This window comes from Thamnophis sirtalis, unplaced genomic scaffold (assembly GCF_051295495.1).
Source record: "Thamnophis sirtalis isolate CommonGarterSnake01/CBP01778 unplaced genomic scaffold, rThaSir2_p1.2 scaffold_10, whole genome shotgun sequence".
In the NCBI taxonomy this organism is placed as follows: domain Eukaryota; kingdom Metazoa; phylum Chordata; class Lepidosauria; order Squamata; family Natricidae; genus Thamnophis; species Thamnophis sirtalis.
The window spans coordinates 63194469-63218938 of record NW_028261390.1 but is presented as its reverse complement, the minus strand read 5'-3'; the positions used below and the strand labels follow the sequence as shown (position 1 = coordinate 63218938).

Sequence of the window (24470 nt, the reverse complement as noted above, 5' to 3'; positions counted from 1 at the left end):
GAAGGCTCCAGAAGGAGATATCGGTCAATTTTACTAGAAGGTTTGTAGAGGTGCCTAGTCCCAAAAGGCGAAATAACTCCAGATGATGGCTCCAGAATTAATTCTCAGCAACTGTCTTCTCTTGTCTATAGGTCGAATCCTTGGTTCTGGGGCTTTTGGGAAAGTAGTCGAAGGAACAGCCTATGGATTAAGCCGGTCGCAACCAGTTATGAAAGTAGCTGTGAAGATGTTGAAACGTAAGCATTTTTTCCCCATTTACAGCTCATATACCGCCTCGTTCTCATTAATGCCATTGGAATGGTATGGTGGCCTAGAGAGGGAGCTCTCTCCTCACAATCAGGAGGCTGTGAGTTCAATCCTAGGTAGAAGAAGAAGAGGGAGTCAAACTATTCTCCAAGGCACCTGATGGCAGAACAAGAAGCAACGGGTGGAAGCTAATCAAGGAGAGAAGCAACTTAGAACTGAGGAGAAATTTCCTGACAGTTAGAACAATTAACCAGTGGAACAGCTTGCCTCCAGAAGTTGTGAATGCCCCAACACTGGAAGTCTTTAAGAAGATGTTGGATAGTTATTTGTCTGAAACGGTATAGGGTTTCCTGCCTAGGCAGGGGGTTGGACTAGAAGACCTCCAAGGTCCCTTCCAACTCTGCTATTGTATTGTAATGCAATATTAGGGGTTTTCAATTCAATTGTACAGAATGTGAAGGATGTGTATTTTATTTTTATAAGTATAATGTACACTGAAGATGGCATTTAATTTCGTTGTACGAGGCGCGCTGACAATAAAGTAATCTTAAACTTAAACAGATCTTTTTTTTTGAAAACTATTTCCTCTCCCCCCTACCCCAAGATTCCTGCTCATAAAGAAACAGGATTGCTTACTTCTGCATTTCTGGAAAAACACATTCTAATTCTCTGTGTCCCATATTTTCCCACCAGCAACTGCAAGAACCAGCGAAAAGCAGGCGCTCATGTCTGAATTAAAGATAATGACTCATCTTGGCCCCCACTTGAACATCGTCAACCTCTTAGGAGCTTGTACAAAATCAGGTAAATTGTCTCTTTCCGTTGAAAAAAAGAAATACCTTAGAACATCAGGCCCGGTTGCTCTCATTGAGCTAGTATTTAGAAGAGTAGGCTGTAATTTAACAGATCAAACGCCGGCCATTCTGCTCGATCCCTGTGGCAATTCATTATACAAGTCTTCCCAACACAATGTTCTTCTGATGTGTTGCTGTTACAACCCCAGATCCGCTCATATTACAACTCCATGAATTATCAGCCAGCATGGCAAGTACATCTGGAAGGCGCCAAGTTCAAGAGGCAGCATGATATCCTACTTATTGCATCATTATTGTCAATCTGTATTATCGGGATTGCATAATTTAAGACCTACCAAACCAAACACAGTCATTTTAGCCCTAGAGAAGAGCTAGAAGTAGGGGTGGGTTCCTGGCAGTTCTAACCTCTTCTATAGAAGAGGTTCCACAAATCTACAGTGCCGTTTAGAACCGGTTCCAGCTCCCTCCTCCCGCCCGTCCGCACATCATCAAGATGAAGAGCGAGAGGAGGAATTCTGGGAGTTGAAGTCCACAAGTCTTAAAGCTGTCAAGTTTGAACACTCCTGGGTTTTTTTCCCTAAAGGGTGAAGGGTGCAAGGGTCTTATAACTTGACAGCTTTAAGACTTGCATGCTTCAAATGCCAGAGTTTCTGAGCCAACATTTTGGTTGCTAAGCAAGAGCATTGTTAAGTGAGTTTCACCACATGTTACAAGTTGGCCATGCCCACCCAGTCACATGGCCGGCAAGCCACTCCCACAAAGCAGGCCACACCTACAGAAGAGGTTCTAAAAATTTTTGAAACCCACCACTGGGCTAGAAGGGACTTCTGCCTACAGAAAAGTTGCTGTGAAGATGGCTAGTAATCATTCAGAGTTCCTGACCTTTGGGTTTCAGAATCTTTCTGACAACCTTTAAGCAGGGGTGGGACTGAAAAATGTTAGCAACTGGTTTGCTCCTCGATTGCTGGGTGGACGTGGCCTACTCGGCCTTCTGCACCATAGCAGGGGTGGTGTTTTCACCCTCCCCAGGCTTGGAGGGTTTCCTCGAGCCGCTGGGAGGGGGAAAACGGCTTTCCCTGGAGGCTGTTTCTGGACTTCCAGGAGGTCCATTTTGCACCCTTTCAGAGCCTCCGTGCGGGCCCTGTATTTACCTGTCATGATGAACAGGCCATGTGGAGACACCTGGGAGGGGAGGGTGCACGGGGCTAGCTGGTCCTTGCAACAACCGGTTTGGCGAACTGGATGCAAAAGGAACACCCAGTTTTCCCAAACCGGTGCAAACCGGCTGAATTCCACCCCTGCCTTTAAGGATTAGAGATTTAGATTTAGATTTATTGTATTTCTATGCCGCCCTATTCCCAGAGGGACTCAGGGCGGCTCACAAACCAAGTAAAGGAGGGGGGGGAATACAAACAGGGGAAAAAAAGACAATGGACAAACAACACAACAATTTAAAAACAATCAATAGCCACACTATTCGAGCGGGGACGGGAACTCATCAGCCCCAGGCCTGTCGGGACAGCCAGGTTTTAAGGGCTTTGCGGAAAGCCTGGAGGGTGGTGAGGGTCCGAATCTCCACGGGGAGCTCGTGGATGTGGTGTTTATGTGTCTAAAAGAGTGTAGAAAAGCCTCTCATTAGAATTAGAATTCTTTAGTGGCCAAGTGTGATTGGACACACAAGGAATTTGCCTTTGATGCATATGCCCTCAGTGTACATAAAGAAAAAATAAGATGGAATGCATTAATCAAGAATCATACGATACAACACTTAGTGATAGTCCTAGGTTACTAATGAGAAATCAAATCATACTAGGCAGCAAATAAAACAATATAAATTCTAAAGATACAAGCAACATGGTTATAGTCATCAGTGGGAAGAGGTAGGTACTAGGAAGGAAGAGAAGAATAATAGTAATACCGTCTTAGTAGATAATTTGACAGTGTTGTGGGAATTAGTTGTTAAGCAGAGTGAAGGCATTCAGGGAAAAACTGTCCTTGTGTCTAGTTGTTCTGGTGTGCAGTGCCCTATAGCATCGTTTTGAGGTTAGAAGTTGAAACAATTTACATCCGGGATGTGAGGGGTCTGTAGATATTTTCCCAGCCCTCTTTTTGACTCTTGCAGTTGCAGGTCCTCAATGGAAGGCAGGTTGGTAGCCATTGTTTTTTCTGCAGTTCTGATTCTCCGTTGAAGTCAGACGAACACTTGCCATCTTTGGGACAGGGGTGTCCAATTGAGTTTCCCGACATGGCTTCCCTGAGGCGTTAAGTATTGTTCTGCTTTGTTCTTCTTCATTAGGTCCAATATACATCATAACAGAATACTGTTTTTATGGAGACTTGGTGAACTACCTCCATAAAAATAGGGATAACTTTCTGAGTCAACATCCTGAAAAGACAAAGACGGACCTGGACATCTTTGGCATTAATTCTGCAGATGAGAACACTAGAAGGTAAGCTTTAGCTGTGAAGTAATCAAAGGGACAATGTTAATCTGTTCCGTGTATCTTGGCCACATGACTACGGAAATTGTCTTTGGACAATCCTGGGTCCCTCGGCCAAGAAACTCTAGAGTCGGACTCAATTGGACAGGGAAACCTTTCTCTTTTTACTGAGATGTGAGAGACATGAGGTCTCTCCATACAACATCCCTTCCATACAACAGGTTGATCAGGAACCATTCTTTATACTTCCAAGCCACAATAATTAATATCTATCTATATCTATCTATCTCTATCTCTATCTCTATCTCTATCTCTATCTCTATCTCTATCTCTATCTCTATCTCTATCTCTATCTCTATCTCTATCTCTATCTCTATCATCTCTATCTCTATCTCTATCTCTATCTATCATCTATCATCTATCTATCTATCTATCTATCTATCTATCTATCTATCTATCTATCTATCTATCTATCTATCTATCTATCTATCTATCTATCTATCTATCTATCTATCTATCTATCTATCTATAAGATTTCTTTTACAACCCCCGGTATGCTAAAATATGGGAGGAAGATCACTACTTCCATTCTCTGTCCTTCGGCTCGTCACAAGAGACCATCCAGGCAGAAACCCAATATTTTTACTGTTGCCTTTTTGTTACATTTTGTTGTATTTGTGCTGATAAATAAATAAAGGGAGACTGGTATAGATCTATTTCAAGCTATTTAGCTCTCATCAGCTGGCTATATATATCTCATCAGCTATATATATAAATGGCTCTGTGTGTGTGTGTGTTCCAGCATAACTCTGGAACACCTCGAGCAATTTCATCAAACGTGGTACACAGATGACTTACTCTCTGGAAACAAATACTGTGGGTATAAGACACGCCTAGTGGTGGGTTTCAACATTTTTTAGAACCTCTTCGGTGGGTGTGGCCTGCCTTGTGGGAATGGCTTGCCGGTCATGTGACTGGGTGGGAGTGGCTTGCTGGCCATGTGACTGGGTGGGAGTGGCTTGCTGGCATGTGACCGGGTGGGAGTGGCTTGCCGGCCATGTGACTTGGTGGGCATGGCCAACTTGTAAAATGTAGTGAAATTCACTTCACAATGCTCTTGCTTAGCAACCAAAATGTTGGCTCAGAAATTCTGGCATTTGAAGCACGCAAGTCTTAAAGCTGTCAAGTTACAAGAGCCTTGCACCCCTATTTATATCATAATAGGAATGTTTTGTGGTGAGCTCCATAACTTCACTTGGAGGGAAGGCTCCCAGATTGTTAACCAAGCCACCCTTACACTGCTTTGCACGTTGCTACAACTCACTTCCAATGCATTGCCGCCTTCTGGGGAAACATAAATCTCCATCTGATGAATCATATTATGGAAACTTTATGGTGTCTCCTTCATTAACACAAGGGAAAAAAGTTTCTAATGGGATGAAGAAATGCAGGGCAGATTTATTGATTAAGATTTTAAAGAATCATTGATTCAAGACAATGATGGAAGAGTAATTTTGGGAATGGCCTCTAGATTGCTGAAACTTTATTGTGACATTTACAATTTCCAGCCCCTGCTCCACCATCAACAAATAAGAGATCAATATAGCAATAGCAATAGGCCTTAGACTTATATACCACTTCAGTGCTTTATAGCTCTCTCTAAGCAGTTTTCACAGTCAGCATATTGCCCACCAACAATCTGGCTTATCTTATTTTACCGACCTGGGAAGGATGGAAGGCTAAGTCAACCTTTAGCTAGTCAGGATCGAACTGCTGGCAGTCAGCAGAATTAGCCCGCAACACGGCATGCTAACCATTGCGTCACCACAGCTATAATAAGTATAATATTATACTTGTAGCTGAACGTATAATAAGTACAGTAAATATTCAAATCTCAATTTCTGCACTGTTTCTTTATATTGCTACTGTGCTTTTTATTCCAGCTATGTCATCCTGTCCTTTGAAAATAACGGTGAATACATGGATATGAAACAAGCAGAGACAACTCAGTACGTGCCGATGTTAGAAAGGAAAGACAGATCCAAATACTCTGACATCCAAAGATCTGTGTATGACCGCCCTGCTTCATATAAGAAAAAATATAAATTGGGTAAGTCTGCTTATATCTTGTAGCATATATAACCAAGCAATTTTATTCGGCAAAGAATCAGATTAGATTACAGTTAAGTTTTCCCCTTGCACTGTTTTTTTCCCCCCTGAACAAAGTAATTTGAAGTCACTGCTAATCTTGTAGGAGTAAAAGTTAAGGATTTTGTGGCACGTGCTGGTCCTTTCAACTCTCCGTTTTATGGTTTTTGACTGTCCTATGGGACATTGGGTTCTGTATTGCCCCTAATAGCTGCACAATGTAGTTCTTTTATGCTTGAACTCATGGCAGAAGTGAATAGAATAGAATATAGAGTAAAAGAGTTGGAAGGAATGTTGGAATGTTTATTTAATTTGTATGTCGCCCCACTCCCGAGGGACTCGGGACGGCTAACAACCAAAGGTGGGAAAGGGGTATAAATAAGACAAAGACAAACAGATTAAAAAACAACAACAGTCACAACATTTCAAGTGGGGCTGGAAATCCATCAGCCCCAGGCCTGCCGGAACAACCAGGTCTTTGTGGCTTTGCGGAAAACCTGGAGGGTGGTGAAGGTCCGGATCTCCATGGGGAGATCGTTCCAGAGGGCCGGAGCAGCCCTCCCCCGGGGGTTTGCCAGTCGGCACTGGCTGGCAGATGGAATTCGGAGGAGGCCTAATCTGTGGGATCTAATCGGTCTTAGGGAGGTAATTGGCAGGAGGCGGTCTTTCAAGTACCGGGTACTGGGTAGGTCCGATACCATGTAGGGCTTTAAAAGTAACGACTAGCACCTAGAAGCGTGTCCAGAGCCCAATAGGCAGCCAGTGCAGCTCGCGGAGGATAGGTGTCACGTGGGTGTACTGAGGTGCACCCACAATCGCTCGTGCGGCTGCGTTCTGGACAAGCTGAAGTCTCCGAATACTCTTCAAGGGCAGCCCCATGTAGAGCGCGTTACAGTAGGGAGGGACCTCAGAGGTCTTCTAGTCCAACCACTTGCCTAGGTAGGAAACCCTATACCACTTCAGACAAACGGTTATCCAACATCTTCTTAAAAATTTCCAGTCTTGAAGTATTCACAAATTCTGGACGCAAGTTGTTCCACTGATTAATTGTTCTAACTGTCAGGAAATTTCTCCTCTAAGTTGCTTCTCTCCTTGATTAGTTCCCACCCATTGCTTCTTGTCCTACCCTCAGGTGCTTTGGAGAATAGTTTGACTCCCTCTTCTTTGTGGCAACCCCTGAGATATTTGAACACCGCTAGCATGTCTCCCCTAGTCCTTCTTTTCATTAAGTGATATTAGTTTTTTGGGGGCAGAGGGCTTTCAGTCCTGATTGCAACGATCTCTTTCTGTGTTCAGCTATCTATATGTATAGAAGGATAGCTAAGGGTTAAGTCTTATGGCCTTTTCAACGTTCAATTTTCCTAAAAATGGAATTATTTCAGCTTGGTTTTAGAGGTTGTATCAAGTCTGAAAGATTACAGCAGCATGTCATTAATTATAATCTGAATGATAACTGTTTGATGAAGAACATAATGTATTTATTCTTCCCGTAAAATCATCTGTGCTGCCACAGGTGATAGCTTCGAAGTAACTTAAAGTTAGTCTCCAAAAGTAAGCAGGGCTGGATCTGGTTAGTAGTCGGATGAGCAATTCCAGAGTATAGATCAGTCCGGGAAGTCAAAAAGACATCATGGAAGAAAGCAATGGCAAATTAATTGCCATTAATGTCCAATGGTTGGAAACTAATCAATGAGAGAAGCAATTAATGGAATTAATCAACCTGTAAACTTCCTAACAGTGATGACCATTAACTAGTGGAACAACTTGCCTCCAGGAATCGTGGGGGCTCCATCACTGGAAGTTTTTAAGAAGAGTCTAGGCAGTCACTTATCTGAAATAATATAGATTCTCCTGCTTAAGCATGGGGCTGGACTAGAAGACCTCCAAGGTCCCTTCCACCTCTATTCTATTCTGTTCCGTTCCGTTCCGCTCCGCTCCACTCCACTCCACTCCACTCCACTCCACTCTACTCTACTCTACTCTACTCTACTCTACTCTACTCTACTCCATACTGCTACCATAAAAGCAACATAGATGCCTCCACAGAGTCACCCATGAAGAAGCTCAATTCAAGGGAGTCTTTATTTAAAACAACATTTTGGCATAATAAGAAATCCAAATAACATTAACATACCTGAAACTAATGTTGCAGCACCATTGCCCACTAGTACATATTTTGTGCGCTAGGAAAAAAATATATAAAATAAAGTTATTAAAGCAATTGGAATGTCCTGTGCTACATAGTGATTGGTTCAGGGGTGGGTTTCAGGCGGTTCGCGGCGGTCCCCGCGAACCGGTTGGTCGGCGAACCCGGAAGTAAGTAACTTCTGGGAACGCCGAAGGGTCCACCCGCCCGCCCGCGTTTCTTACCTGGTTTTGATGAGTTCTGCGCTTCCACGCATGCGCAGGACGCATACAGCGCCTGCGCGATCCTCCAGGAGCAGCTGGAGCATCGCACAGACGCTAGTACGGATGCGTGCACTGCGCGCGTGCACAAGGACGCCACCGGCCCCGTTCCAACCGAACCAGTTGGAACGGGGCGAGAAACCCACCCCTGGATTGGTTCATAAGATTCCCCAAACATTGAGTCTCAGAAAGTTTCTGTACCTTGAAGAATTCTACCAAAGGCAGAATCATATTAGATGTTAACATTCCCTACTTCAGGAGACAGATTAAAAATATACTACGGGAGTTTTTCTACATCCAAATGACAATTGGATATTGTTTCTTACAATTTGGTTGATTATCTGACTTGGTTGTGAAAACATCAGTTACTATTTATAGTTCAAAATGAAGTAGGCATCCAGGATGACCTCTGGAGTCAAAGATTTCCTATCTTTTCTTTATCTTCTTCTTACCCAGCACATTATTTTATTTTATTTCCTTGTTTGTCAAACATGTACAAGGTAACAGGTATAAGTATGAATTTAAACATGAACAAAGGAAGTAAATACAGATAAATGGGGACAGTAAGGAGAGGTACGGTAGGTACACTGGTGCGCCATGGGACCTCTTAGGAATGGAGTGAGGTCCACGGTAGACAGTTTAAGGTTAAAGTTACGGGGGTTTGAGGATGTAACAACGGAGTCAGGTAGAGCATTCCAGGCGTTGACCACTCTGTTGCTGAAGTCGTATTTTCTGTGATCGAGTTTGGAGCGGTTTGCCTTGAGTTTGCATCGATTGTTTGCCGGTGTATTATTGTGGTTGAAGCTGAAGTAGTGGTTGACAGGGAGGATGTTGTAGCAGACAATTTTGTGTACTATGCTTAGGTCAGAACATAGGCGGCGTAGTTCCAGGTTGTATAAGCCCAAAATTTTGAGCCTGGTGGCATAAGGGATTCTATTGTGATCAAGGTCGTAAACATAATGCTAGCATTTACTGTACCTCTATCCACAGAACTGATCGATGATGTTTCTTAGACCTTCATGAGGGCCAGTGTCATTGATGGCACAAATGGTTTTGTTTTTAGCTGGATTTTGAGCCACTTGTTTGTGCTTTTCCTTAGATTAGGATGCATCCCTAAGAGCTAACTGACTTCAAACAGAAGTAATTTACAGAATGCCAAATTGATGGTTAGTCAAGGGCCGAACGACCGACTCATCCCTTTTACTGTCCTATGACGCTGAAATCTGATCCATGGTTTACAGAACAAATTTGCCCCTTCCTGATTCTTGAAGTGGATTCTATTCCAGCTGCAGCTCCATTGGCAGAAGCTTGTCCACCAAGGTTTTACTGAGTCCAGCCAAGTAACCAAATGATGATATTTTAGGCGGGTTGCAGCTGTCATTTTCCCCAGCATAATAAGAGCCATGCTGTAGAAATCATTGATCCTTTGAGAGTCTTGGGTAACCCCAATTACCAAAGAGCACGAGCCAGCCTCGCAAACAGGGCAAAAAAGGGATATACGTCGAAAACAAGTGGATGACTCCATGCCATTTCTAAATGATGGCTTTGGATTTAAACCACACGGGAATAAAGTAACAACAAGCCCTGTAATGTGTAGGTGGTACTCCTTTAATCCTGCAATTTCTAGGGAAAAAACGGTCTATAATTAAAGGAGAAATAAAACTATATTTAGTATTTGGATTTTTTTAAAAAAAAACACCGCTTCTCTATTATTGATGGATACAAACATGTTTTCTTGAAATGTTTTGGAGATACGAGTTCTCAGTTCAATGTTATGGAACGACAGAAGAAAGGTTGCTGGGTTTGATAAAGGGAAATGACAATTTAAGGAAATAATTATAATAAGGTTCCCCTCACACATATGTGCTAGTCATTCCCGCCTCTAGGTGGAGACTTCATCGCTGTTTTGAAGCCAAAGAGCCAGCGCTGTCCGAACATGCCTCTGTAGACAAGTGGCTGGCATGACTAAACACTAAAGGTGCACAGAACACTGTTACCTTTCCATTAAAGGTGGTTCCTATTTTTCTACTTGCATTTTTACATGCTTTCGAACGGCGAGGTTGGCAGAAACTGGGACAAGTAATGAGAGCTCACTCCATTATGCGGTGCAAGGGATTCGAACCACCGAACTGCCAATCTTTCTGATCGACAATCTCAGCGCCTTAGCCACTGCGTCCCTGTAATAAGTATTTAATCTTTGAATAAGAATTTTATGCAGGAAAAGGCAGCCTTTGTAGTTAAATCAGTTTGCTGGAGATACAGTATTGTCTCCGTCATGTCTCAGAAAAATGCAACCTGTTCAAAACGATACTTGCCTCAAAGATATTGATGCATTGATTCCTCTGGAGTTAACACTTAACCAAAGAATTTTCTTTTCATTTTCCCCCCTCTTCTCAATGAAATTAGATGGGAAGAATCTCCTTTCTGATGACAATTCAGAAGGCCTCAGTTTGCTGGATCTGCTGAGCTTCACCTACCAGGTAGCCCGGGGGATGGAGTTCTTGGCATCAAAAAACGTAAGTGGCAAAGCCTGAAGGGCAGCTTCATTTTAAACAAAGTTGGCGTCTAAGTGTTGCAAAGATGTCTTATGAAAAGAACAATCAACAGAGCATGTATTAGAAAATGATTATTTATATTGTATGGATGAGTTGACATTTCCCTACACAGATGTCCAGTCCAAGGCAATTGCACATAAACTCAAATAGCCAATTCTGTCATAAATCCAGTATAACATAGTTTGATCTAAGGTTTCCTAATAAGTCCTAGAAAACAATTTAAAAAATCACACTAACGCCATTCCCTAGCAAGAGTAATAACAGGGAAGTTATCAGAATCAGGCAATGAGGAAGAAGCTCAGTTCAAACACAACTGATAGAGTCTACATCAGGGGTGTCAAGCTCGATTTCATTGAAGGCCGCATCAGAGTTGTGTTTGACCTTGGGAAGGTCAGGGGGGCATGGCCAGGGGGCATGGCCAGCTCAATGTCACTCGTGTCAGGGGCACCTGTGGTGGTCCAAGCACTCTGCCAGTGAAAAGAGTTTCCCGAGCTCCGTTTTGGCTGTGGCAACCTCTTGCAATCCTCTGCCAGCATAAATGGAGCTCAGGAGGGCCACATGCAGCACTCCCAAGCTCTGTTTTCGCTGGCAGAGGCACTGCGGGCCAGGCCTTCACTGTTTCCAGGGCGGCTCCACGGGCCACATATAAGCACCCCGTGGGCTGGATCTGGCCCCCGGGCCTTGAGTTTGACACCCCTGCTCAAGAGGTGATATTCAGCAGGTTCTGACCAGTTCTGGAAAACTGGAGAAGCGGGATTTTTGAGTAGTTTCTAGAACTGGTAAATACCACCTCTGACTGGCCCCGCCCCCATCTATTCTCTGCCGAGTCCCTACTGATCGGGAGGAAATGGGGATTTTATAGTATCCTTCCCCTGGAGTGTGGTAGGAATGGAGATTTTACAGTATCCTTCCCCTGGAGTGTGGTGGGAATGGAGATTTTACAGTATCCTTCCCCTGGAGTGTGGTGGGAATGGAGATTTTACAGTATCCTTCCCCCAGGAGTGGGAATGGAGATTTTATAGTATCCTTCCCCTGGAGTGTGGTAGGAATGGAGATTTTACAGTATCCTTCCCCTGGAGTGGAGTGGGAATGGAGATTTTACAGTATCCTTCCCCTGGAGTGTGGTGGGAATGGAGATTTCACAGTATCCTTCCCCTGGAGTGTGATGGGAATGGAGATTTTACAATATCCTTCTCTTGGTGTGGGGAGGGAATGGAGATTTTACAGTATCCTTCCCCTGGAGTGTGGTGGGAATGGAGACTTTACAGTATCCTTCCCCTGGAATGTGGTGGGAATGGAGATTTTACAGTATCCTTCCCCTGGAGTGTGGCGGGAATGGAGATTTTACAGTATCCTTCCCCTGGAGTGTGGTGGGAATGGAGATTTTACAGTATCCTTCCCCTGGAGTGTGGTGGGAATGGAGATTTTACAGTATCCTTCCCCCAGGAGTGGGAATGGAGATTTTATAGTATCCTTCCCCTGGAGTGTGGTAGGAATGGAGATTTTACAGTATCCTTCCCCTGGAGTGGAGTGGGAATGGAGATTTTACAGTATCCTTCCCCTGGAGTGTGGTGGGAATGGAGATTTCACAGTATCCTTCCCCTGGAGTGTGATGGGAATGGAGATTTTACAATATCCTTCTCTTGGTGTGGGGAGGGAATGGAGATTTTACAGTATCCTTCCCCTGGAGTGTGGTGGGAATGGAGACTTTACAGTATCCTTCCCCTGGAATGTGGTGGGAATGGAGATTTTACAGTATCCTTCCCCTGGAGTGTGGCGGGAATGGAGATTTTACAGTATCCTTCCCCTGGAGTGTGGTGGGAATGGAGATTTTACAGTATCCTTCCCCTGGAGTGTGGTGGGAATGGAGATTTTACAGTATCCTTCCCCCAGGAGTGGGAATGGAGATTTTATAGTATCCTTCCCCTGGAGTGTGGTAGGAATGGAGATTTTACAGTATCCTTCCCCTGGAGTGGAGTGGGAATGGAGATTTTACAGTATCCTTCCCCTGGAGTGTGGTGGGAATGGAGATTTCACAGTATCCTTCCCCTGGAGTGTGATGGGAATGGAGATTTTACAATATCCTTCTCTTGGTGTGGGGAGGGAATGGAGATTTTACAGTATCCTTCCCCTGGAGTGTGGTGGGAATGGAGACTTTACAGTATCCTTCCCCTGGAATGTGGTGGGAATGGAGACTTTACAGTATTCTTCCCCTGGAGTGTGGTGGGAATGGAGATTTTACAGTATCCTTCCCCTGGAGTGTGGTGGGAATGGAGATTTTACAGTATCCTTCCCCTGGAGTGTGGTGGGAATGGAGATTTCACAGTATCCTTCCCCTGGAGTGTGGTGGGAATGGAGATTTTTACAGTATCCTTCCCCTGGAGTGGGGAGGGAATGGAGATTTTTACAGTATCCTTCTCCTGGAGTGGGGAGGGAATGGAGATTTTACAGTATCCTTCCCCTGAGTGTGGTGGGAATGGAGATTTTTACAGTATCCTTCACCTGGAGTGTGGTGGGAATGGAGATTTTACAGTATCCTTCCCCTGGAGTGTGGTGGGAATGTAGACTTTACAGTATCCTTCCCCTGGAGTGTGGTAGGAATGGAGATTTTACAGTATCCTTCCCCTGGAGTGTGGTGGGAATGGAGATTTTTACAGTATCCTTCCCCTGGAGTGGGGAGGGAATGGAGATTTTACAGTATCCTTCCCCTGGAGTGTGGTGGGAATGGAGATTTTACAGTATCCTTCTCCTGGAGTGGGGAGGGGATGGAGATTTTTACAGTATCCTTCCCCTGGAGTGTGGTGGGAATGGAGATTTTACAGTATCCTTCCCCTAGAGTGTGGTAGGAATGGAGATTTCACAGTATCCTTCCCCTGGAGTGTGATGGGAATGGAGATTTTACAGTATCCTTCTCCTGGAGTGGGGAGGGGATGGAGATTTTACATTATCCTTCCCCTGGAGTGTGGTGGGAATGGAGATTTTACAGTATCCTTACCCGGCCATGCCCACTAAGTCATGCCACGTCCACCAACACACGCCCACAGAACAGATAGTAAAAAAAATTGAATCCCACCACTGCCCTGCTCTACATGTACTGTACATAGGCTCTGGGTTTTTTAAAGGAATGTATTTGTACATTGACCTATTGTTTTCTGAAAAATGAATATTATTGTAGGGGGAGATGAGAAGACACCGCTTGGCTCTCCTCTGACAAAGACTAGCTTTAAACCCCAACTTTCACCACTTTGAATCAGTCGCTTTGGCTATTTTAAGAGTGGGGATGGGAAAAGGAACCTCTCTAAATTTAACAGCCAGCCAGATTTTAAGTGTTGTATCCCAAGAAGGATTAGTCTTCACGGCGATCTTCCTGAGGGATGGTAGGAGTTTATCCCTGTCAGCGATTCTTCCCTCAACTTATCCCATAGATCTGCTTGCCATATACATAGCTTAGGTATAAGTCACAGTTTCTATGTTAGGATCTAGGCAGCTTCCAATTTTCATGTGGTCAAGAGGGAGGCAGTGCCAAAACTGCAGGCCTGGTTTGAAAGCAAATTCAGCCTGTTTTGCTCAGTCTTTCAGATTTGGTGTGTCTGCACCAGTGGTGGGTTTCAAAATTTTTTTGAACCTACTCTGTGGGTGTGGCCTCCTTTGTGGGAGTGGCTTGCCGGCCATGTGACCTGGTGGGAGTGGCTTGCCGGCCATGTGTTTTCTTTCTTTCTTTCTTTCTTTCTTTCTTTCTTTCTTTCTTTCTTTCTTTCTTTCTTTCTTTCTTTCTTTCTCTCTCTCTCTTTCTCTCTCTTTCCTTTTGTCTCTGTCCCTTTTTCCTTTTTTTTCTTTCATCTCACTTTTTCTTTCTTTTTTCTTTTTCTCTTTTTTCTTTCTTCCTTTCTTTCTCTCTCTCTCTTTCCTTCCTTTTGTCTCTCTGTCTCTTTTTCCTTTTTTATTTCATCTCTCACTTTTTCTTTTTTCTTTTTTTTCTTTCTTCCTTTCTTTCTCTTTCTCTCTCTGTGTGAGTCTGCGTGTGTGTGTGTGTGTGTGTGTGTGTGTGTGTGTCAGTGGTGGGTTTCAAATTTTTTTGGAACCTACTCTGTGGGTGTGGCCTCCTTTGTGGGAGTGGCTTGCCAGCCGTGTGACCTGGGGGAGTGGCTTGCCGGCCATGTGTTCTCTCTCTCTCTCTCTCTCTCTCTCTCTCTCTCTCTCCTTCCTTTTGTTTCTCTGTCCCTTTTTCCTTTTTTCTTTCATCTCTCTCTTACTTTTTCCTTCTTTTTTCTTTTTTTCTTTATTTCTTTCTTCTTTCTTTCTCTTTCTCTTTCTCTCTCTGTGTGAGTCTGTCTGTCTGTCTGTGTGTGTGTGTGTGTGTGTGTGTGTCAGTGGTGGGTTTCAAAAATTTTTGGGAACATCTTCTGTAGGTGTGGCCTGCTTTCTGGTGGAACCTCTTCTAACCGGTTCGGTAGATTTGACGAACCGGTTCTACTGAATAGGTGCGAACTGGTAGGAACCCACCTCTGGTCTGCACTCATCCTTCCTCTTCCTTTCCCTTAAGTAAGCTACATTGCAAAGATCTTTATGCTGAAGGATACATTTCAAATGTTGAAGATGGAAAAGACAACTAAGGAAATATTCCCCTCTAAAGTACCCACCTTTAACATTTCAAATGTATAAGATCAGTGCGTTGTTGCTCGCTAGCACCAGCCAAATACCTTATTTATTTATTATTTATTTATTAATTAGACTTCTATACCGCTTAATAGGGCTTTCAGCCCTCTCTAAGTGGTTTACAATTTTTTTTTAGCAAATTGAGTCAGCAACTTGCCCCCACAGTCTGGGTCCTCATTTCACCCACCTCGTAAGGATGGAAGACTGAGTCCACCTTGAGCCGGTGAGATTTGAACCGCTGAACTGCAGATCACAATCAGCTGAAGTGGCCTGCAGTACTTCACCCTAACCACTGCGCCACCTCGGCTCTTCAACCTTGGTTAACTCATCATTAATTGTCTGTGGAGGTTCTCAATCCTCCAGGTCATTGTTGTCCCAAAGGTGCTTTTTCAAGAGGCAACTGGGCTTTCTAGTTTTTGAAATGTATTTGAATATTAGGTTCTTGTTTTTCCTTTGGAGACGTTTCGCTTCTCATCCAAGAAGCTTCTTCAGCTCTGGCTGGATGGTGGGGGAATGGAAGGATTTATACTCCTTGCAGACAGCTGGTCATTTGCATCCTTTAAGAGGGTCAATGAAGCACTTGTCTGTGTCCTCAGGGTTACCTGACTATTGTCTACATCTCAAACTGAAGGGCAAATGGTTCATGTAGTTTGCAATTTTTCTGGAAATCCGTTCCTACTCCCACACCATTCGAAGGGTATTCATCCGAAAGGGCATACCTAAAAGTCTGTAGAGATTCTCAGTCATCCAGGTCATGGATGTCCCAAAGGTGCTTTTTCAAGAGGCAACTGGAACTTTCTGTTTTTTTTCCCTTGAAGATATTTTGCTTCTAACCCAAGAAGCTTCTTCAGTTCTGACTGGATTCCCACCGTTCCTCACTCAGGAGCACTAACTCAGGTGACCCTGAGAACACAGATAAACCTCCAAGTGCTTCAATGACCTGCTAAAAGGATGCAAATGTCCAGCTGCCTGCAAGGAATATAAATCCTCCCATTCCCCAGTCAGAGCTGAAGAAGCTTCTTGGAGGAGAAGCAAAATGTCTTCAAAGAAAAAACAGGAAGTTCACGTTCAAGTTGCCTCTTGGAAAAAAAAAACACCTCTGGGTCATCGTTAATTGATTTCAGAAGGCATGATGAGTACCACAAATGATGAGTTCCAAATAATTCCCCCCCATCATATAGTGAGTCACAAGGCAGCTGATACTGGCCAGTTCTAGCTTTTGTGTCAAGTACCAAACAAATGATGAGTAGTGGGACAAAAATTTTGCACCTAATTTTTCCCCCCATCAGGTAGTGAGTCACAAGGCAGCTGACACTGACCAGTTCTAGCTTTTGTGTCAAGTACCAAACAAATGATGAGTAGTGGGACAAAACCTTTGCACCAAAAAATTTTCCCCATCAGGTAGTGAGTCACAAGGCAGCCGACACTGACCAGTTCTAGCTTTTGTGTCGAGTAACCAAACAAATGATGAGTAGTGGGACAAAAATTTTGCACCAAAATGGATTGAGTACCAAACTTGATGAGTTTCAAAGCAGTTGAGTACCACCATACCACTGTATACTGAAGGCACGGTATTATTCTAAAGATTATATGTTATAATATGTATATAGTATTTAAAAAGTATACTTTTCTTTTACAGTGTGTGCATCGTGATCTGGCAGCACGAAATGTCCTCTTAGCCCAAGGAAAAATTGTGAAGATCTGTGACTTTGGGCTAGCAAGAGACATTATGCATGATTCCAACTATGTTTCCAAAGGCAGTGTATGTATTGTTGTTGTTTTAACATGGGGTGGGTGAAAAGCAAGCAACAGTGTTGAAATCAATGGCCAACTTTAGTGTCTTTTGCTACCTACCTACCCAAATTCTTGTGACTTACAAATCAACTTGAAAGATACCCTGCAGTGGTATTCAGCAGGTTCTGTCCAGTAATGGAGAACTGGTAGCGGGAATTTTGAGTAGTTCAGAGAACTGGTAAATACCACCTCTGGCTGGCCCCGCCCCCATCTATTCTCTGCCTCCCAAGTCCCAGCTGATAGGGAGGGAATGGGGATTTTGCAGTATCCTTCCCTTGCCCCCGCTCACCAAGCCCCACCCACCAAGCCCATAGAACCGATAGTAAAAAAAAAAAAAAATTGAATCCCACTACTGCCCTGATAGTGAATATTTCGTTTATGACAACTCTTGCACATTTTCTAAATAACTTTTATCTTTTTCAGACCTTTCTTCCAGTGAAATGGATGGCACCTGAAAGCATTTTTGACAACTTGTATACCACATTAAGTGATGTCTGGTCCTATGGCATTCTGTTATGGGAAATATTTTCTCTTGGTAGGTAAACTAATTGTTTGGTGTGTGAAAGCATTGAACCCGATAAATAATTAGACATCCACAATGTATTATGGTTGAAAATTTTGTTTAGAGGCATGGTAACCAAATTGTTGCCGTATTACTTTTTAAAAATGTGCTATGAACCTCTGGTACAAGCAGACAACAATAAAAATAACAACATAATAACAGCAAGTATAAATTGCTGACAGCTACATTACTGAAAAAGTCGCAACCTATAATTTTTCATTTCCCAATTTTATAACAAATTACGCGAATTAGAATTTAGAATCCCAACAAGTTGATTTTGTAAATAATATTCACTTCCATGTTCTTCAAAGCCAATCCATAATTCTGTTTTGGATATTTATTGGTGATCCATAATGGTCAGTTTAACTAGAGCCGAGGTGGCGCAGTGGTTAAAGTGCTGTACTGCAGCCACTTCAGCTGACTGTTATCTGCAGTTCAGCGGTTCTAATCTCACCGGCTCAAGGTTGACTCAGCCTTCCATCCTTCCGAGGTGGGTAAAATGAGGACCCGGATTGTTGTTGGGGGCGATACGCTGACTCTGTAAATCACTTAGAGAGGGCTGAAAGCCCTATGAAGCGGTATATAAGTCTAACTGCTATTGCTATTGCTATTGTTATTATTTAATTAAAATAAATTGAGGACCCAGATTGTTGGGGGCAATAGGCTGATTCTGTAAACCGCTTAGAGTGGGCTGTAAAAAGCACTATGAAGCGGTGTATAAGTCTGGGTTCTGTTGGTATCGCTATTGCTATCCCAACCATTGAAAGCACATATATGAAGGAGATGTAGCTTGTTTAGAAGACTTGCAGTTGTTGACGTTATGCTTGAAGGATATAACCAGATCATTACATCATCTTGATTTACCTGCTTTCGAAAATTTGTATGTGTGTGTATGTGTGAATAAATCATTACTTTGTAACTTTAATAAAATTTGTATGCCGCCCACTCCCATTGGGACTCTGGGCGGCTCACAGCAAAATAAAACATTTAAAAATTTAAAAAGATACAATATTTAAAATTAATACATCATCCATACAGTCAAGTGGAGCTGGATATAATCAACCCAGGCCTGCCAGAACAGCCAGGTCTTGGTGGCTTTACGGAAGGCCGGGAGAGTGGTAAGGGTCCGGATCTCTGTGGGTAGATTGTTCCACAGGGCCGGTGCAGCTACAGAGAAGGTCCTCCCTTGGGGGGGCCGCCAGCCGGCATTGTCCGGTTGACGGCACCCGGAGGAGGCCCAACCTGTGCGATCTTATTGGTCGTTGGGAGGTGAATGGCAGGAGGCGGTCTCTCAGGTAGCCAGGTCCAATACTATGTAGGGCTTTAAAAGTAACGACTAGCACCTTGAAGCGGGTCCGGGGACCGATGGGGAGCCAGTGCAGCTCGCGGAGGATAGGTGTGACATGAGTGTATCTAGGTACATCCATTATCGCTCGCGCGGCTGCATTCTGGACAAACTCTAGTCTTTGAACACTCTTCAGGGGCAATAGCAATAGCAGTAGACTTATATACCGCTTCATAGGCCTTTCAGGCCTCTCTAAGCAGTTTACAGAGAGTCAGCATATTGCCCCCAACAATCTGGGTCCTCATTTTACCCAAGGATGGAAGGCTGAGTCAACCCTGAGCCGGTGAGATTTGAACCGCTGACCTGCTGATCTAGCAGTAGCCTGCAGTGCTGCATTTAACCACTGCGCCACCTTGGCAGCCCCATGTAGAGCGCGTTACAGTAATTACATATGTTGAACCATTCAAAGATACGTCTTAATAAAATGGATTTTTTTGGAGTTGCTTCTTGAGCCAGTAAAGGTGATGTCAACTTTCTGCTTTTGTTTTCCAGGTGGGACTCCATACCCTGGCATGATGGTTGATTCCACCTTCTATAATAAAATAAAAAGTGGCTATCGGATGACAAAACCAGATCATGCTACCTCTGAGGTGTATGTATTCACTCACATCTTCTTTCTCTGCTGGCATGTAATAGGATTAATCTTTTTCAGCTAACTGTCCTTTCAGCCTTCCGTCCAAAATGCTTCCAGGCTGAACTTTGAAATTAGCACAAGAGCTCCGGCTATTGATTGGCATGCCTCCTGCAATATTGCTTATCCTTAAAAAAAAACCCCAGTGTTGGGCTTTAAGAAAAAGATGCTGTTTGATAAAACAAAGGCAACAAATTAACAGATAATCATGACTTTCCTGGAATACTTAAAAGTATAAAGGGGTTCATAACGTAGTGGGGAATGGAAGTTGATAGCTGATTCAATGTTGATTTTATTGCGATGTACTCAGGGGTGGGTTTCTCGCCCCGTTCCAACCGGATCGGTTGGAACGAGGCCGCCGGCGTCCTCACGCATGCACGCGGCGTGCGCGTGCACGCATGTGGCGTCCTCGCGCACGCACGCGGCACGCGCATGCGTACTAGCATCTGCACGATGCTCCAGCTGCTCCTGGAGGATCGCGCAGGCGTTCTGCGCATGCGTGGAAAGCGCAAAATTCGAAAAAACCGGGTAAGGAGCGGGCGCGGGTGTGTGGGCGCGCGCGGGCACGGGGGGTGGCTTCGCCGTTCCCGGAAGTTACTTACTTCCGGGTTCGGCGACCAACCGGATCGCAGGGACCGGTGCGAACCGGTCGAAACCCAGCCCTGGATGTACTTATGTCATTAGCTGAGAGATCTACCATGAGTGGCCTTCCTCCCATTTTTCATCAGCCTTATATCTTGTCAACAGTTTGTTTATGAACTTTCCCAATGACAGATATTTTCTTCCATCTGGTTTCCAGGTATGACATCATGGTGAAATGCTGGAATAGTGAACCTGAAAAGAGACCTTCTTTTTACCACTTGAGTGAAATAGTTGAGAGTCTGCTGCCTGGTGAATACAAGAAGGTTAGTTTTTCCAGAAAAATGGATGTTGCTTTTAGGATTCTTATTAGAAATTCTGCTTATCTAGAGAAAACAAAAAGTACAGTCACCATGTGCTTTACTGCTCAATTATTTAACTGTAATAGGAAACAGGAAACTCCACTTAGAACAAAAGAGATGTGTGTGTGTGTGTGTGTGTGTGTGTACCATTAATCCAAACATGTAAATACTGCCATCTACTGGCTGAATACTACTGTAGTTGTATTGAAATATATTCCAGCAATGAATTCCAACAATTAAAAAAAATAAATGTTTCTTTATTGAAGAATTGTGGGTTTTAAAATTGTATTCTAGAGAATGATGGCAATGTGGAGATAAAAAGTTGGGATTCCTGGGACAAACCTGACAATTGTTATTGTTGGATGGGCAATTTACATGCTTTTAGGCTCCCTTTCATAGAGGATTGTCTCGCTTGTGCCACTTCTAAAAGATAGATGATCCATCACGCAGCAGATCCTGGAAAATGTGTTGGAGTTAACGGATTGTTGGGTTCCACATGGCTATAATTTTAGTTTTAATGCATCAGGTTTCCAAATCGGTTGAGTCACCTTTGATCTCTAATTAAGTTCTTGACAATATCAGAAAAAGCTACCCTTCCATTCGTGCAGGGACATCATAGCCATTTGAGGTGCAGTTCAGTTAACACAACCATTGTTCTCCTAAAAATTTTTTTTTATTCATTTCTGGAATTATTTTTCTTTAAAAACACTCTACATGTGAAGTATAAGTATAGTATAACTCTTTATTACAGTCAAAGACCAGCAAGACACATTACTTTTTACAATAGGTTAAAAAGTAATGACATTAAAATATAATTAAAAAGTATTGACGTTAAAAGTGGATAATAACATACAAGTTCTCAAATTGTTGGGGTCACCCCCCTGGTTTACAGAGCCGATAAGTCTGGGAGTAAATACAATGGACTTGAAATTGTTAGAAAGATGTAGAAATAATTGGTACAAGATGACAACTATACTTCTGTAACCAATTTTGTTTTCTTGTGGACAACACAGAACTTTGCCAGTGCATACGTGGTAACCGGGTTAGTGTCCTGGAGGAGAAAGCCTACATAAAAATTGTCTGCCCTCCCTGGCAATCTCTCTAATAAGTGGAGAATATGTGCAGACCTACAAACTCTGTGTAGCTCACAGTGTAATAGAATATGTGAAACACATACTTACTCCATATGTGAAGCATGGTCCTTGAATGGCAAAAGGAAACCTTATGGCACGTAGATTAGATTGTAGAGTGAAGGAAGGTGGATGAAGCTGTAGGATGAATATTCTAGGCTTCTAAGCAATTTTTATTCCATTTTTTCCCTCCCAGAGTTATGATGGAATTCACTTGGACTTCTTAAAGAGTGACCATCCTGCCGTCACACGCATGAGAGTGGACTGCGACAATGCATATATTGGTGTCACTTACAAGAACGAGGACAAACTGAAGGACAGGGAGAGTGGATTTGATGAACAAAGACTCAGCGCAGACAGTGGCTACATAATTCCACTGCCTGATATTGATCCTGTATCAGAAGATGAATTGGGAAAAAGGAACAGACACAGGTAAACATAGAAGGGACTTCGTCAGTTTTGGTCATGTGAGGAAGTAACGGTCACCGTAGCTCTGCAGGTACTGTAACTAACTCATTTTTTATTGGCATTTTCAATTTATAAATACAGCAATAGCACTTGGCTTTATATGCGACTTCATAGAGGAGCCGAGGTGGCGCAGTGGTTAGGGTGCAGTACTGCAGGCCACTTCAGCTGACTGTTATCTGCAGTTCAGCGGTTCTAATCTCACCGGCTCAAGGTTGACTCAGCCTTCCATCCTTCCGAGGTGGGTGAAATGAGGACCCAGACCGTGGGGGCGATATGCTGACTCTGTAAACCGCTTAGAGAGGGCTGAAAGCCCTATGAAGCGGTATATAAGTCTAACTGCTATTGCTATAGTGCTTTACAGCACTGAACGTGGAGGTGACAGCGCACACCACCCGAAACGGTAGTGGAAATCACGAGTGGCCCAGTCCACTCACCCTGGCTCTATGGGATCCCATTTAGGCACTTTTTAACGCCAAAGGGCATGCGTGGAAGCCTACGCGCAGTGCATGCTCACATTTGCCAACCGGTAGGGAAGGCAAGTGAATACCACCCCTGACCAAACGGTTTACAGAGTCAGCATATTGTCCTCAACAATTTAGGTCCTCATTTTACCAACCTGAGAAGGGTGGGAGCAGAGGTGGGTTCCTACCAGTTTGCACCTATTCGGTAGAACCGGTTCGTCAAATCTACCAAACCGGTTAGAAGAGGTTCCACCAGTGGACCCGGAAAGCAGGCCACACCTACAGAAGAGGTTCCAAATTTTTTTGAAACCCACCACTGGTCCTTGGATATGATTATTCTACACTATCATGCTCATATTTATAAAACTCAGTGCCTCTGTGAAAGGTAAGGATAACTACTGCGTTTGTGATGCAATCAGAACATTGCGTGTGTTGAAGTTGTTTTAACGCAAACTAAAGATGCCTTTCAAAAAACAAGTTTACATCATATTCTTATGCATGCCAGTGCTGTGTGTGAGGTAATTTAAGGTGATTCTGACAAGTGTCGTCGGCATCTTCATATCCGGTCACTTGGGCGGCAAGCCACTCCCATCCGGTCACATGGGCGGCAAGCTACTCCCACAAAGGAGGCCACACCCACAGAGTAGTTCAAACAATTTTTGAAACCCACCACTGGGTGGGAGGCTGAATCAACCTTGAGCCGGTCAGGATTGAACTCCTGGCAGTGGGCAGAGTTAATTTGAAGTCCTCCATTCCAACCACTGCACACGCTTTGCATTCTAGTCTTTCTCTGGCCACTATATGCAACTGAACAAGGGTTTTAAGTGTTGTACATGGCCCAGGGCCACGCCTCTTGTGAGAAGCGTGGCCGTACAAATATGATAAATGGACAAAAAGTAAAGTGTTTGCCTCCATGCTTTGTTCTGTTCTTAACTTTTGTTTTCCTTTTGTGTTCTTACACAGTTCTCAGACGTCCGAGGAAAGCGCCATCGAAACTGGATCCAGCAGTTCGACGTTTGTGAAGCGGGAAGACGAAACCATCGACGATATTGACATGATCGATGATATTGGCATGGATTCCTCGGAACTCGTCGAGGACAGCTTCCTGTAACTCTGGAGAGTAGAGTGGACAACTTTTGAGCTGGGTACAACAGAAGAGAGAGGAAGATCCAGATAGAACTCGCGAACTTTCAATTTGGTCAGGAAAGCCACTCTTAAAACAGAAGATTTGCCAATGCTCCTGCCTCAACCAGTGGTCTCAGAACCTCCCTTGGCTCGTGAAAGACTGTGAAAAGCCACTTTTCAAGCATCTTTCTTTGTTGAAGTTCTCCATAGTAGCAGCCTTCAGCCTTGTTTGCTGTTTCGGTCGATGGATGGATAAAGGGAAAAGGCCACGGATACTTCAGTTTGTGTTTCAAGGGCATTCATAACTCAGACGGATAAAAATTTCTACTATGCTGAATCATTGTCGGTGTGATTGTATTGAATATCTGTTCCTACCAAGATATACATTTTTTTTTTTTTAAAAAGAAGACCACTTAAGACTTTGGCATTTTTACTTCCTTAAGTTTATATAAGCTGCTGGTGGATTATCACCTGAGATGAATCACATATCGAGGAGGAAAAAAAAAACCACTTTGGAAAAGCATGAAATGGATTAACACTAAGCAATGTTTTATTTTTTACAGATAATGCAAATAAAAAGGGAACGGCAGGTATTTCCAAAATATATTCAATAGCTTATTAAATCAAACGAGATTATTTTTTCTTCTTCATAACTATAGAGGAATAGTTCTTTATCTACTGTTCTCAGTATTACTAAGTATAGTTTATAACTACTTCTTGTCCTTTGTTAAAATGCAGTACTTAAG

At 43.5% G+C, this 24470-nt stretch overlaps 1 protein-coding gene across 1 annotated transcript in view; it reads left to right on the top strand.

Annotated features, from left to right (window-relative positions):
* PDGFRA (platelet derived growth factor receptor alpha) overlaps positions 1-24120 on the top strand; it is a 63166-nt gene extending 39046 nt beyond the window's left edge. Inside the window, exons 13-23 of the mRNA XM_087724733.1 lie at positions 132-236; positions 940-1050; positions 3358-3511; positions 5446-5612; positions 10463-10572; positions 16907-17029; positions 17485-17596; positions 19461-19560; positions 20399-20504; positions 21867-22102; positions 23563-24120. Coding sequence (XP_087580859.1) covers positions 132-236; positions 940-1050; positions 3358-3511; positions 5446-5612; positions 10463-10572; positions 16907-17029; positions 17485-17596; positions 19461-19560; positions 20399-20504; positions 21867-22102; positions 23563-23710 — 1472 coding nt within the window. The 3' untranslated portion in view covers positions 23711-24120. The remainder of the gene's footprint in view (positions 1-131; positions 237-939; positions 1051-3357; positions 3512-5445; positions 5613-10462; positions 10573-16906; positions 17030-17484; positions 17597-19460; positions 19561-20398; positions 20505-21866; positions 22103-23562) is intronic.
* The last annotated feature ends 350 nt before the right edge of the window (positions 24121-24470 follow it).